This window comes from Triticum aestivum, chromosome 2A, assembly GCF_018294505.1.
Source record: "Triticum aestivum cultivar Chinese Spring chromosome 2A, IWGSC CS RefSeq v2.1, whole genome shotgun sequence".
Lineage (NCBI taxonomy): Eukaryota > Viridiplantae > Streptophyta > Magnoliopsida > Poales > Poaceae > Triticum > Triticum aestivum.
Window position 1 is genome coordinate 349,130,308 of NC_057797.1, and position 14,690 is coordinate 349,144,997.

A 14,690-nucleotide genomic window follows, 5' to 3' on the forward strand; every position below is an offset into this window, starting at 1 on the left:
ACACCATGTCCTCCACCATATCAGTTTTTTTTTCTTTTGCTTTTTTTTCTTTTGTTTTAATCAAAAATCAAGATACTCCTCGAATACGCGTATTGCGGCCGTATCGTGTGTATCGCCGTATCGGCGCCATCCTGCATGTGGACATGGCACTTCTGGCCGTATCGGTGCTTCAGAGCAAAAGAGAATATACAAAAAATATATCTGCATTTATTGGCTCTGAAAAATAAGAACATATAAAAAGTATGGAGATAGTAGACATAAGAAAATCGTAATTATGGCAAGGAGCAAGTAAATGAATCCTCACCCCTTGGCATGTCTTCTTTGGCAACAAACCGGAGAGCTCCCTGCAAAACCCCAAATAGGAGACTTGCTCAGCACATAATGGTAAAAGTATGATCCAATGTTCTAACAGTAAATTTAGCCTCAAGTTGTTGTTAAGTATACGTGTATTGCCACATTTCCCCATAAGATTGAGCTTTCAGGTGAACTGTTGGTGCACAACACTGTCAACAGTTATCGAGTTCAAGACATGGCTGGCAAAACTTAAAAATACCCACTAGGTCAATGGTTAGGCCTGCGGGAGGCAATATGTGAGGGAGAGTTTGATGTGGAGCATCCTATGGACATCACCATGTCAAGAGTCCGTTTGGCAATTGACACGTGCGACCTCTATTTCTCATACATAAAGGTGAATCTTCTCCTTTACACGTGTTCACTTGACCCCTTCGAGGATGGCATACTACTTGACACTCCACTCGTGTGCATGCATAGGTATTGCCGGAGCTTCACGGACGACGAGGAGGAGTGCAAGCGCCAAGGAATGCCTACACCATCCGCGAGGGAAGCGTGGAAGCGAAGACGGAAGAAGGAGCTGCGGAGTCTACAGGGACCGGACGACCAGAAGCCACCGGACATCCGACCCTCTACAGCGCCCGGACGACCGGCGTCCACGAGACGTCCGACACGCCCATGCCCAAACCAGCAAGAAGTACCCCAGCCGACTCGTGCTACAGCGGCCGGATGACCGACGACCTCCGGACGTCCGTCGACCTCCAGCCACCGGACGTCCGTCGACTACCGGAAATCCGGTGCCACCTATCTCGAAGCAAAACGACGGACTTCCGACGCCCGCCGGATGTCCGGTCCCTCACGAACCGTTAGACGTCCGACAACGACCGAACGTCTGATAACTGCCTGCCTATGCGCAGCCGCGGGCCTTTGGCCTTGTATCCCTTCCCACTTACCCTTTCGCCCACTTAGACTATAAATACCCCCGTACCTCCTCCTAGCTAGGGTTAGCAAAGTGATAGCTCATTTGTATGTGAGCTTTGCTCCTACCTACCTACCTCTACTCTTGAGAGAGAGAGAGACTACTCCATTGGAGGCCAAGACCTCCATTTAGGAGAAGAACCCGATGGATTCAAGACCTCACAGAGAAGATCCTTCTAGGATTCAAGCCCCCATCTCCTTTCGATTTGGGATGAACTCTACCTTGTATCTTTCCCTTTGTTGTTCATGTACCTTGTGGATCTTATGTGTTTGATTGTCTAGTGAATGTGTGATTGGACTTGTTCTTGAGTGTTTCCCCTTGTGATTTCTCCCCGTCCTTCCCCGTGTTCTTCGACGGAATCCACTCCAATCGTGAAAGATCGGCCTACATCGAGTTAGCCCCGCATCAGAGTTTTTTTTTCGACGAACCGGCAGGAGCAAATATGTACAGAGGGGCGCACATTTTGGGGGGGGGGGGGACGTGGCAAAACCACCAAGCTGCCAAAAATGGAAAAGGCATCTCAGCCAACCCCCATGGTGGGCATGGCGCCGCCAAACGCCATATGGCGCTGCTTAATGTCCTCCAAAGCCAACATGGCCACCTCAAGGTGTGTCATAAGGGTGCCCGAGAAAATGCGTCTGTTCCTCTCTTTCCATATGTTCCATAGGGCGTAGACGAGCCTCCCGCTCCTCCCGCTTGCGGACTTTCTTTGACGTCAAGGCGATGATGTCATACCACCATTCGGAAACTCCGCCAGGTTCAGGCAGGTAAGAGGACACAGGTAGGTTTTCACCTCAGGTGCTCACATGGCTCCAAACAGCAACGGAAAAAGGGTAGCCTTTGCACAGGTGAGTGGCTGTCTCCGGAGCCTGGAGGCACTTGACACATGGGGTCATGGGGCCATCCGCGAGTTGTCAGCCTATCAGCCGTAAGAATTCTGCCATGGAGAATGAGCAATGCGAAGAATTTGCATTTGAGCTCCGAATGCACGGTCCAAATCTTGGGACACAAACCTAGGGTGGGATCCAAGGAATTGAGCCGCATACGCCGAAGCGGAAGAGTAGACCCCATTGGCCGTCAAGTTCAAGGAGATGGAGTCCTCCTGGTTTGGCAAGGGTTGGGTTTGACTGAGCCATTCCGAGAGACCAACAAATTCCCCTAGCTAGGCCACCGAGTGCTGTCTGGACACCGTCTTGATCCAACTCTCCCCACTGAGCTTGGTATGAACTGTCCTGTGCTTGCGGGTAGCAATTTTGTAGAGCTTCAGTGCAAGCTCCTTGAGGGGGGCCCTACCGCTCCAATTGTCATGCCAGAAAAGCGTCGTGCGTCCATTGTCGATGGTGATGATGGTGGAAGCTAGGAAAAATGCCATGTTTGCTTGGTCGCACAGCAGCTGGGAGCCAACCCATGGACTGTCCAGGTCATTCCACTGATGCCAATGCCAGTGCAGTCGAAGAGCACGCCCAAAACGCGTCAACCCAAAATGCCAATGCCTCCCCACTGCTCCCTGGCGACGGCCCTGCGGCCTCCCCCTGCTCCCCGCCGACGGCCCCAGGCACCTAGCGTCCAACCCGACTGGTCCCATCGGTGCTCCCGGGCCAGAGGGCTCCCTCGCTGTTCTGGCCGCGGCCACCTCACTACCTCGGCTAGACCTGCAGATGTGTGGGAGAGGGTCGACGTGGGCCTGCTCCGGTCTCTGGCTCCATCCTCGCGTCTCCTCCAGCCTCTCCTCGCCTTACCGCCACCCCCACCTCCCCCCTGTCAGCTACTGGCAGTGGGGTGGCCTCCGTCCTGTCTACTCCTATGGTTGTGCCTTCCCACCCGCCACGGACCGTTGCCTACTCCAGGCGTGGGCGCTCGACCTCGACTCCGGTGACGTCCTCCATCGCAGTGCCAGGATCGATGCTGCTCGGCCAGCTAATAGCCCTTCTCTGCCCATCCCGGAGCGGGCAGAGCTTCAGGCCGCGGCCGGCAACCTCAAGCCAGGTACCCCAGTCATCCCAACTAGTTCATCTACATGCCCGTTTTCTGCTCTAGAGTCGGCACCGCTAGGGCATCTAGCTAAGGTCGCGGCTGACTCGGCTATAGTTTTCAGGAGGGAGGTGGCTCCCCCCTTAGTTCAGATCGAGGCAATTCGTGCCCGGGAAATCCTTGATGGGAGGTTGGTTGAGGCCCGCGCACGCATGGTTGCGCCCCCTGCCGCCGCGGCCAGTGGACCTCCCACATCCACCCAGTCGGATAGCCAGGCCCCACAAGCGGCCTTGGAGATCCGTGGCTGCACCCGCTCTGGCACCGCCGCCTTCGCGCCCAAAGCGCCTCCCGTGTCCTGGGGTCAAGTAGCCCCCCGATGGCGGCTTAATGCGAACCCTCTTCTGGAACATCCGCGGCTTCAGCCAAGATGGCCGTCGCCGCCAACTCATCGAGTACATGCGAGATGAGCGGATAGACATCATGGCAATCCAAGAAACCATGCGCACAGAGTTCTCCTTGTCTGAGCTTGAGCGATTGAGCACCCACCTATTTGCTTGGCATTGGCTCCTTACAAGTGGGATCGCCGGACACTCGGGTGGCATCCTGCTAGGTGTTAAGGATGCCACCTTTGAGGTAGGTGGTATGGATAGGGGTGAGTTCTACGTCAGTATGGAGCTGTTCGAACGTGCTCTCGACTTCAAGTGGGAGATCATTATCGTCTATGGCCCCGCTGACCACCGCCGATATGAGTCCTTCCTTGATGAACTTAAGACGAAGGTGTCGGCCGCGCATCTGCCCGTAGTAGTGGGTGGCGACTTCAACCTCCTCCGATTTGCGGAGGATAAGAGCAACGATCTAGTAAACTACCCTCGGATGCAGATGTTCAATGATTGCATCGCTGAGCTCCGTCTCCGGGAATTAGATAGGGTTGGTGCCAGATTCACCTAGACCAACCGCTAGGCCCGACCAGCTCCGTTCTGGATCGCGTCTTGGTCTCGTCGGAGTGGGAGCTTCGCTGCCCCCTCACCTCCCTCCAAGCCATCACCCGGATTGGCTCGGACCATGTCCGTCTGCTCCTGTCTTCTCAGGACGACCGCCCGCCCCCTACGCCTAGGTTTCGCTTCGAGACGTTCTGGCTTAACCAAAACGGTTTCGCCGAGGCCGTTCGTGACCGCTGGCTGGAGGCCCGGCTTGCTCCGCACCGGTCCTTCTCGGCGGTCGATGATTGGCACTTTTGTGCCAAGCGCTCTCCACAGTTTATGTAGTGTTGGGGCGCCAACCTCGGCCGATACCTGCGGTATCGCAAGAATGCCCTCCTCGCCTCCATCCAGGCTCTTGACCTCCAGGCTGACTCGGTGGGACTAACCCCTGATGCGTGGTTGCTTCGCTACGACCTTAAGGATCAGCTCACGGTCATTTGCACCGACGAGGAGGCATATTGGTGACTTCGAGGGACCCAAAAGTGGGTCCTCAAGGGTGACGCCAATACGGCCTATTTCCAGGCCATCGACAATGGTCGTAGGAGGCGGAATACCATCCACTTGCTTTGGGACGGAGAGACCCTACTGCAGCGTCCGCGCTCATGTCGATGGCTTCTATAAAGCCCTCTTTTCCACACACACCCCTTAGGGGAGGCTTGGCCCTAGCTGCGGACTTTTGCGTCGGCCCCCAGTGCATCTCGGCCGCGGAAAATGCCGCCCTCGCGGCTCCGTTCGGTGAGGAGGAAGTCTGGGCAGCGATTAGAGGCATGAACCCATCGTCCGCCCCTGGCCCCGGCGGCCTACCAGTGAAGTTCTTCCAGACCTTCTGGACTGTCATCAAACCGGAGGTCATGGCCCTCTTTGAGGAGTTCTATGTGGGCACCATTGACCTCCACCGTCTTAACTACGGGATCATCACATTGATCCCCAAGGTGCCTGGAGCCTCGGACATTCGTCAGTTCAGGCCGATCACGGTGATTAATGTGATCTTTCGCATTCTGGCAAAGGGGTACACCAATAGGGTGGCCCCTTTGGCCGACCGCATCACCCACCCTGACCAGTCCGCCTTCATCCAAGGCCGGTATATTCTGGACGGGGTTCTTGTCTTCCATGAAGTTTTGCACGAGGTCCGGTCCAAAAACCTCAAAGCAGTCTTCCTGAAAATTGACTTCCACAAAGCCTATGACACGTTTAGCTGGACCTTCCTTCAGGAAGTGTTGCTTAGGAAAGGGTTCGACGATCGCTGGGTCGCCCAGGTTATGCAGATGGTTACCTTTGGGCACACCGCGGTTAACATTAATGGAGAGATCGGTCCCTATTTCCCCACCCTATGTGGGGTTAGACAGGGTGACCCCTTCTCTCCATTTCTGTTCAACATGGTGGTTGATGCCTTGGTGACTATCCTTGATAAGGCGAATACCGCAGGCCACATCCACGGCATAGTCCCGCACCTAACGGAGCGAGGTGGTGTTTCCCTCCTCCAATATGCCGACGACACCATTATCATGGTGGAAGGCTCGACGGCTGATATCACGAACCTGAAATTTCTATTGCTATGCTTCCAGCAGTTGTCAAGTCTCAAAATAAACTTCGATAAGAGTGAGGTGATGGTATTAGGCTACTCTCCCTCTAAGAGCCAAAGTATAGCTAACCGACTCAACCGTCGGCTTGGTTCTTTCCCCACCACCTACCTGGGGATCCCCATTAGCGACTCTCGGCTTTCTGTAGTGGACCTACGGCCCTCGGTGCTCAAGCTTCAGCACCGTATCGAGCCTTGGCAGGGGAGAAGGCTGTCTAAGGCGGCTCGGACGATCCTCATCAACTCGGCCAGTGATGGAGATAAACAGAAATACCATACGGTTCGTTGGACCGACATCTGCAAACCTAGGGACCAAGGCGGCCTCGGCATCATGTCCTCCAAATGCATGAACCTGGCCCTCCTGACGAGGTGGCTTTGGCGCATTGCGAATGGCGAGGGAGGTCTGTGGCTGCAAATCATCCGAAACAAATACTTACGCGGCCAACCTCTTGCCTTCTGCCTTCGAACAAGGGGCTCCCAGTTCTGGCAGTCCGTCATCCAGTTGCTCCCGGTTCTCCGCATCAGGACCTCCATCACGGTTGGCTCTGGGACAGCCACCCTGTTTTGGTTCGACCGTCGGGCTAGGGACTCCCCTTTCGCTGTGTGGTTCCCGAATCTTTTCTCCATCGCAGTGGAGCCTAGGATCTCCATTGAGACGGCCCTTACTAACTTAGGGCGTCTCACGTTCCGGCGGCCATTTGGGCCCCTGGATATCGCCGCCTGGCATGAGCTCCTAGAGGCCGTCACGCTTCACGAGCCTGATCTAACATTGACGCATGATCGCTTATCGTGGTGCCTAGAGGCCTCAAGCAAATTCTCCACGAAGTCCCTGTACCAGGCCATTGCCCCCACCCCAGGCCCGGTGGCCCTCGAGATGATCTGGGCTATCTGTGTGCCCCTCAAGATCAGGATCTTCATGTGGCAATGGATCCGCGGCTGGCTGCCCTCCGGCGTGGAGGTGTTAAAAAGGAATGGCCCGGGCGACGGGATTTGTCCCCTTTGTGGGACTGAGGAAAACTCGAATCACATTTTCTTCTCGTGCGTCTCCACCCAGTTCCTCTGGAGCTGCCTCCATGAGGTAGTCAGGGGTAGTTGGTGCAACACCAACTTCCCGGACCTCTTCACCGAGGTCCAGGCATCAACCCCGTCAGACTGCCACATTAGGTGGCTGCTCATTGGGGTCCTTGCTTGGACGCTCTGGACCGTGCATAATAAGCTTGCCATCCAGCGTGTGCCTATTCGACGTGCCACTGACGCAGTATTCAAAATGTGTGGTTATTTGCAGCTATGGCGGCCGCTTAGCCGTCACCAGGACCGGGACGCCATTAGCATCATCATTGCTGACCTTCGCGCGATGGCTCTTCACTTGGCGCCGCCGCTTCCTCCTCCTCCACCCGAGACGGATTAGCTTCATAGTTGCGGTGTCACCGCCCTTGTTTTCCCTTCTTCAGGGCTTGTTGAGCTGTGCCCTCAGCAGAACCCTCTTGTACTCTATGTTGTGCGATTGTGTGTGTGTGGACCTCTGTGGTACTTTGTGGTTGTGGTGGTTTGCTTTATTTATAAAGCAGGGCGAAAGCCTTTTTCAGTAAAACGCTCAATATCAGCAATGCCAAGGCCTCCCAACTCCTTCGGGTGGCACACGGTTTTCCAGTTAACCAGCGAGTGCCCCCAGATGCCTGCTCTTGGTCATCTTTAGCCCAAATGAATCCCCTGGTAATCTTGTTGATCTTGTTCCACGGCCATTTCAGGAAGGGAAGAGCGGTGAGGTGGAAGGTGGCAATGGCGGCGAGGACCGATTTGGCCAGAGCCAGGGCCACCCTTCCAGGCTTCTCAACGTTTTTCCCCTTCCATCCCGGAAGTCTTCCAGAGATTTTGTCAATGAGTGGCTGAAGGTCGGCCTTGCGAAGTCGACGGGAGTGAAGAGGAAGAGAGGAAACCCCAGTTAGCGTCCTACGAAAGCCGCGACCCTGGCCGGGAAGGTTGACAGGATGTCCACAAGGTCAATGTCGTTGCAGCGGATGGGGAAGACCTCAGATTTTGCCAGGTTGGTGACAAGGCCCCTAGCATCACAAAACGCCGCGAGGATGGCAGAGATCGGGCGCAATTCATCCTTGTCCGGGTTTGCAAAAATACTGGCATCTTTCGCGAAGAGGGGGATCCTGTAACACACCACGCATGCACGGATGGGCTTGAGAATGCCCCTCTGTGTGCCAACTGAAGGATCTTCTACAGCGGATCAATGGCCAGGATGCAGAGCATAGGGGAAAGCGGACCCCCCTAGTGCAAACCATGGACGTGACTGAAAGATGTGCCAGGGTTATCATTGAGCAGGAACCTGGAGAAGGAGGAGGCCAAGGATAGGCAGATCCAGTTCCGCCAACGTTGCCCGAAACCTAGACGTTGCAACACCTTAAGCAAGTATGCCCAGTTCACAGAGTCAAAGGCTTTTGAGATGTCAAGCTTGAGGAAAAGGCCCGGAATGTTTCTTCTGTGAAGATCTTTAATCAAGTTCTAAACATGCATGAAGTGGTCGAGTATACACTGTTTCTAAACAAACGCGCTTTGGCACTTGGAGACGATCGTCGGTAGGAGGGGAGCAAGCCTGTTAGCCAAGAGCTTGGAGAAGATTTTCGAGAGGCCATGGATCAGACTGGTCGGACGGTAGTCCCCAACTCCGAGCGCGTCAAGCTTCTTCGGAAGCATGATGATGTTGGCGGAGTTGATGAGGGAAGCGCAGTCCCCCCCCCCCCCGAAGGGCAGCCACGCAACGGACTGCCGCAAACACGTCATTCTTTATGATCTTCCAGCAAGACTAGAAGAAAGCTCCAATGAAGCCATCCAGGCCCGGTGACTTAACGGAAGGAAGGAGAAGACGAGTGCTTTCATCTCATCAACATGAAAGGGAGCATCCAGATCAGACAGGTCGTGGGTCGGGATGTCCACGTTCTCCCATAGAAGCCCCGACGATCTCGGGCATGGCATGCCGAGGTGTTCTTGGAAGTGTGATAGCAACACCCTTTCCTTGTCCTCCTTGGTGATTGCCACTGCGGTGGTTGAAAACGGCGTCTGAATGAGGTTCTTTCGCCTGCGGCCATTGACCCTCGCATGAAAGAACTTGGTGTTTGCATCCCCAAGCTTGATCCCAGTAAGGCGAGAGCGCTGCCGTAACTTGATCTTTTGGAAAGAGAGGAGGCCCAAGTACATAGTCTTCAAGTTACGCCTCAAATCACGCTTTGCCGCAAACAAGGGTCTATTCTCCTCCGCCTGATCTAGGCGCCAAATCACCTCCTTCACAATCACAATCTGAGTCTTGAGAACTCTCACGCTCTGGATGCCTTGAGTGCCTTCGCCGTGCGCCATAGCTTGATGTGAATGCGACGGATGGTGTTCTGATCAAGGATAGGCTTATTCCATGCCGAGGCCACAATCTCATGGAACCTGGGAGCCGAAGCCAGAACTCCTCAAACTTGAAAGAACGCTTTCTTCTTTCCTCCACGTCACCCTGTAGGAACAGAGGGGCATGTTCTGAGCAAGCCGTGGTGGGCATGTTCTGAGCAAGCCGTGATGACGGCTTGGAGGTGGTCATTGGGGAATAGCAAGTCCTAGTCATCAGAGTGTTAGAAGTGGTCGAACTTTGTCAACACGGGGTTTGCCTAGGCATTGGACCAGGTGTATTTTCTTTCAGCAAGGTGTAATTCTTCCAACTCCAGCTGGTTTGAAACACCACGAAAATTCCCAATCAGGCGCCTATTGATGTTCACGTTGTTCTTGTCCGCCGCTTTGGTGATGAGATTGATGTGAGGGGGACTATTTTAGTATAATTACATTGCCCACACTTTCCCCCATAAATTTGAACTTTTGAATGAACTGGTTCTTGCAACTCGATAAAAATATTTACCTTTTTCTACATAAAAGGGTAGACCCATTATTTAAATTTTGTGTTAATCTATCATATTGTTTCTTCGTTATTTCTTATCTACATATATGATGGTGTAGTAAATTATTGCACTAAGCTAATTTCTCCTTTCGTATAGTGTTTAAGATTAATATTCAAACAAGATATTATTGAGAACGTAAACTTGATAATTAGTGCAAATAAGAAAATGAACAAAGACAGGTTTGGTTTTTACAAAAGGCACCAGCGCGTGAATATCTTAGATCTTAGCGACTTGGCAAAATATTAGAATCCCCATGCATCAATTCGCTGTACACTATGTGTATGACCATGTATGATTTTGAGCTGATATTTGCATGTTTTGTTGAACATAAATCAGTTAATATAGGAACAGCGAGATCATGATAGATTAACACACCTTCTCAAACTTCTTAGTGAACCATGTGTTAAGTTCTTTGGTACAAGCCAGGTTACTGATTATATATGATTGGAAATCACAGTATGACAGGTAGACGCCAATATCTATAATGAATAAAATAAAATGAGATGCACGTGAATCAAAATGGAGGTATCCAGTTATCAACGCATGTCAATCTAAGTAACAAATGGTAAGATGTGCAATTTTACACGTGAAGGGCAACACTAATACCAGTTTCTGAATGATAGTAAGACAACTCCTGGATCGTAGCAACAAGTTTTCCAAGTACTTCATTCATCTGAAGCAAAGGAGGGGAAATGGAAAAACAAACCGTCACATAACAAATTCTTCTATTATAGTACTGCAACGAATTCCTATAAGAAATAATAAAGCCAATTAGAAAGAACCACAATTGGTATTTCTCACCTATCAAATGTCAGACAGGAAGATAATATAAAAGAACTTAAACATATGTATAGATTTGTGTAAACTTGAAGTCCAGTAAACTCTTTTTGCTGCCAACGTGTGTCTTTTTGAGTGAACACGACCAGTAATCGGCCACAAATATCAGCCACAAATGATAGCTAGTTACTTGGTTAATTCCAGAGTACTGCCATGCTCCCGCTGATTTATAAACTAGACAATGAGCAGTGCAGACTACAGTTACTTAACACGATACAGCAGGGAATGACACAAGGACAGTGGTATATGGTATACTGTTTCCAGGTTGACAAGAGAAACCAACATTTTACCTCTAAACTTCTCTTGGCAAGTTCCTCATCAAATCTCGCAAGTTTTCCAGTTGCGCTAGTTTTAGCAGATGTGCGGGATTTCTTTCCCTGCGTGATGGTGGTAGCGTGTGCTGTAAGCAAATCAAGCTGCCATTCCAGAGAAGCGAGCTTTTTTTCCAAATCAGAAACTTCAGCTCTAAGTGCTAGTTTTGAGTCGCTAGAAAAAATCAAAAGAAAATCCTTGGTCAATGGAGAGATTAAAACATACTGTTAGCAAGCTAGATGCTAATATTGAGCAAACCTTGACTAATTCTCTTTCTTTTTCTAGTATGTGACTACTAAGCTACTTGCTAGACCCTCTGATATCCAAATCAGACTTGATGGTGTTACAGAACTTAGCAGATCAGAGATTTAGGCAGTAATTCCATTGTATAACACACGCAAAATCAAACGTACTAGATATGCAGTAAGATAAAAAAAACATGATGGGAGAAAAACATAGCAAAGTTGCTGTTTCTGCAGATATTGGTGATGGAAAGGTAAAGGGGAAATGCAGCTCAAAAGACGAGGGCCACACAATACCAATTGAATCACTTGTTGGATAACACTAGAGCAACATGGCATACCGGATGTCTCCCAGACTTTCTTCCGACAAGAATGTGTATTCATGGTTCTCTCCAGTTTCTGAGAACGCCGAAATACTGTCGAAAGCGGAATCCAAGTCTTTCCCCTAAAAATGGTACTCATATTAGGATCATATCCCTAGCCCGAGACAGCTATATTCCAACAATCGACTAAAATTATATGAGCAATTTCTTTCAAAAAAAATTATATGAGCAATTGTAATAACTTAATAGTCCAACTAAGTTTAATGAACAAATGGAGTTAAAAATCTCTATACCTCCAAAAGCTTCCCTTCTAGTTCAAGCTGATCATAGCTGCATAGTCCACGAAACAAGAAGACCAGTTTAAGCCTCAGAAGGAAGAGAATCAGTACGTGTAGGGGAAATCATGATGTAATACGGGATTTAAAATCACAATCTGCAGCTATTCTTCATGCAGCAAAACTTCTGTTATCCTTAATTAAAGAATAGATAGTGCTATGGTATGATGAATCACATTCCTAAAGCATGTGGCGTCTGTTCAAAAAATAAAAGCATGTGGCGACGAACATTGCAGTTGTGCGCTTTTCTCTCCAAAGCCCTCCACTTCCCTGAGATTCACAGACAACTTTGTACTCCACATCACATTACTATATTGAATCCAAACCCATACTCCCTTCGTTCCAAAATAGATGACCCAACTTTATACTATTTACTTTAGTACAAAGTGGGTCATCTATTTTGAAACGGAGGGAGTAATTTTCAGGCCAACTCGAACCAGAACCCCACCCGCAAGCCCGAACAGCGCCTTGCATTGCAAATGCACATTGCACATCTCACAGTGCAGACACATGCCCCACCCATCGCGTTCGAAACAACCCCACCGAGCAGACGACCTTGACAATCCTTGCACCTGCGCTACCTAGCGCCTGGACACGCTACGATTAGAGAAATTTCTAGAGGGTTCGCGGGACAGATCGGTATGTACAGTTCGAGGTCGGAGGCGGAGAGGACGTTGGCGCGGCGTAGGCGGGCGGCGATCCACGCGAGCACGCGGCTGGAGTCGTCTCCCTGGAGGAACGCCCAATCGAGGCTCTCCGGGTCGAGCGGATCTCCGCTGTCGAACCCCGCGGCGGCCAAGGCGTCGCAGAGCTGCTTCGCGCTCATCGCCGGCGGTATCGCGTTGATCGATGCGTGCGGAAATGGGAGTAGTGGTGGGCCCGCGGGATGGGTGAGGTTTTTTTTTGACATGGGTGAGGAACTGGTGGGGCCGCCAAAGCTGGCCATATGGGCGGCACGGCCTGGCCAATGCATATAGGCATGTAAGGCCTTGTTAGAGGAATGCTTAGAAAAATAAACCGAGATTTTTTGAAACACCGGTGCCTATTTCTATAAGAGAGACGCTTAGTTAAGTGTCTACCTGATACAAATAAGCATCGGTGCTTAAGAAAAGTCTGGTTTATTTCTTTAAGCATCTCCCCTAAGCACCTCCCATTGTACAAGACCTAAGGTAGAATGGAAGGTGCTTAGAAGAGGTGCTTATAGAAAAATAAACCAGGATTTCCTTAAGTATCGGTGCTTATTTGTACAGAGTAAATATTTAATTAAGTGCCTCTTTTATAGAAATAGGCACCGGTACTTCAGAAAAATCCGGTTTATTTTTCTAAGCACCTCCCCAACCATCTCCCATTGTACAAGGCCTAAGAGCATCTCCAGCCGTTGCCCCCATGCGGCGATTTTACGCGCCTCCTCGGGATCGCCCCAGACGTGGGTTTTTTATTTTTAAAAACCTGAATTCGGCAAAGTTCGGCTAAATTCGACAAACCTGACATTAATATTCAACATGTTCGGCATTACATAAATTATTTAAAAAAAGACATCTACGGGGCGAAGAAGTCGCCGCGGTCCACCTCGTCGATGGCGGCCTTCTCCTTCTTGACGGCGCGGCCGCCCCAGCTGGACCCCTGTCCGGCGTCTCTAAGGTGGACCAGTGGTGGTGGCGCGTCGTCGTTGTCGTCGAGGACGACGACGCCTCCCTCGTCCCGGCCACGGCGCCGAGCTTCAAACCGCTCGTAGGCGGCGTGCTGGCGCTCCAGCTCCAGCTACCCCAATGGACGTAACCGGCTCTGCTTTCGCGGTCTCAAAAGGAGTTGCGCCCAGTCATCGCGCGCCCATTTGAAGGCCGCCGCGTCGTTGAGCTCCTCCTCCTTGACGCCGCCGGCGAGCCCGGGCTCCGTCTTCATGACGGGGAGCCCCGGATCCGTCTTGACGGCGGCGAGCCCCGGCTTCCTCTTTGGCTTGAGGAAGCGCGGAGGAGCCGAGGAGGGGGCGCGCCTGCCACCCTCGTTGATGACAATGCCGCCGTTGCAGGTGCGCCGGCCGAGCGGCGCCTCCGCGGCAGGCTCGGCCTTGACGCCGAACAGCGCCGGCGAGCCGGAAGAGTGGGAGGAGGAGCGGGAGGACGAGGAAGAAGAGGAGGAGCCGAACCTCCTGGGCGCCCATGGCCCGGCGCTCCGGCGAGGGGTGGGACGGACACCGCGGCAGGGTATGCCAGCAGCAGGTTATTGCCGCCCTCAAGGTACTGCAGCAACTCATGGAGCGTGCGGCCCAGGACGCCCCACCAGACGCGGCGGCCGTCGCTGTTCTTGACGCTGCCCACCATCGGCGCCCCGTTCGTGGACGCCAGCCGCTGCGCCTGCCACCGCTGGAAGTAGTCCACCCATGTCACGTGTTGTCGGCGACGTACTAGGGAGGGCGCACTGCTCCTCCGTGAGGGACGACCGTACGTGGTCGACCTCGGCGGTGAAGACGCCGGGGCGCGCGTCGACGTCGGGCACCGGGGGGGACGCCGCCGTTGCTGAGCCTCCACCCCATCGGCCCGGCACGCATGTCCGGCGACGCCGGGATGTTGGCCTCGAAAAGCAGCCACGCCTCCCACTCATGGACCGAGCGGCGGCCAAAGCCATTGGCCGTCGTGGCGTCGTCGGGGAAGCGTTCGACCATCGCTGGAGAGGGAAGGGAAGGGGAGGACGGGGGAGCTTGGCGGCGCGGACGGGAGAGAACAAAGACGGGGGAGCTCGGCGGCGCGGCGGCTGGTTTGGGCTCGGGCTGGTGTGGCCAGCGGCGAGTTTTATAGCTCGCGCCGTGTGTACACGTGGCGGGAGGGGAGGCGTCGCCGCGCCGCCCGTGAGGAATCAATGGCAAGGCTGACTGGCGGCAGCCTTGCCATTGATTTCCCGCGGGA

General features: G+C 52.6%; 1 protein-coding gene across 5 annotated transcripts in view; it reads right to left on the bottom strand.

Annotated features, from left to right (window-relative positions):
- Nucleotides 1–12,724, bottom strand: part of LOC123188643 (AUGMIN subunit 3) — a 44,229-nt gene extending 31,505 nt beyond the window's left edge. For all 5 annotated transcript variants that reach the window (XM_044600851.1, XM_044600853.1, XM_044600852.1 and 2 more), the window contains exons 1-7: nucleotides 12,435–12,724; nucleotides 11,746–11,782; nucleotides 11,471–11,574; nucleotides 10,866–11,061; nucleotides 10,345–10,411; nucleotides 10,114–10,217; nucleotides 305–344 (exon numbers count right to left, since the gene is read on the bottom strand). In XM_044600851.1, the coding sequence (XP_044456786.1) occupies nucleotides 305–344; nucleotides 10,114–10,217; nucleotides 10,345–10,411; nucleotides 10,866–11,061; nucleotides 11,471–11,574; nucleotides 11,746–11,782; nucleotides 12,435–12,697 (811 nt within the window). In that variant the 5' untranslated portion in view covers nucleotides 12,698–12,724. The remainder of the gene's footprint in view (nucleotides 1–304; nucleotides 345–10,113; nucleotides 10,218–10,344; nucleotides 10,412–10,865; nucleotides 11,062–11,470; nucleotides 11,575–11,745; nucleotides 11,783–12,434) is intronic.
- Nucleotides 12,725–14,690: the final 1,966 nt, after the last annotated feature.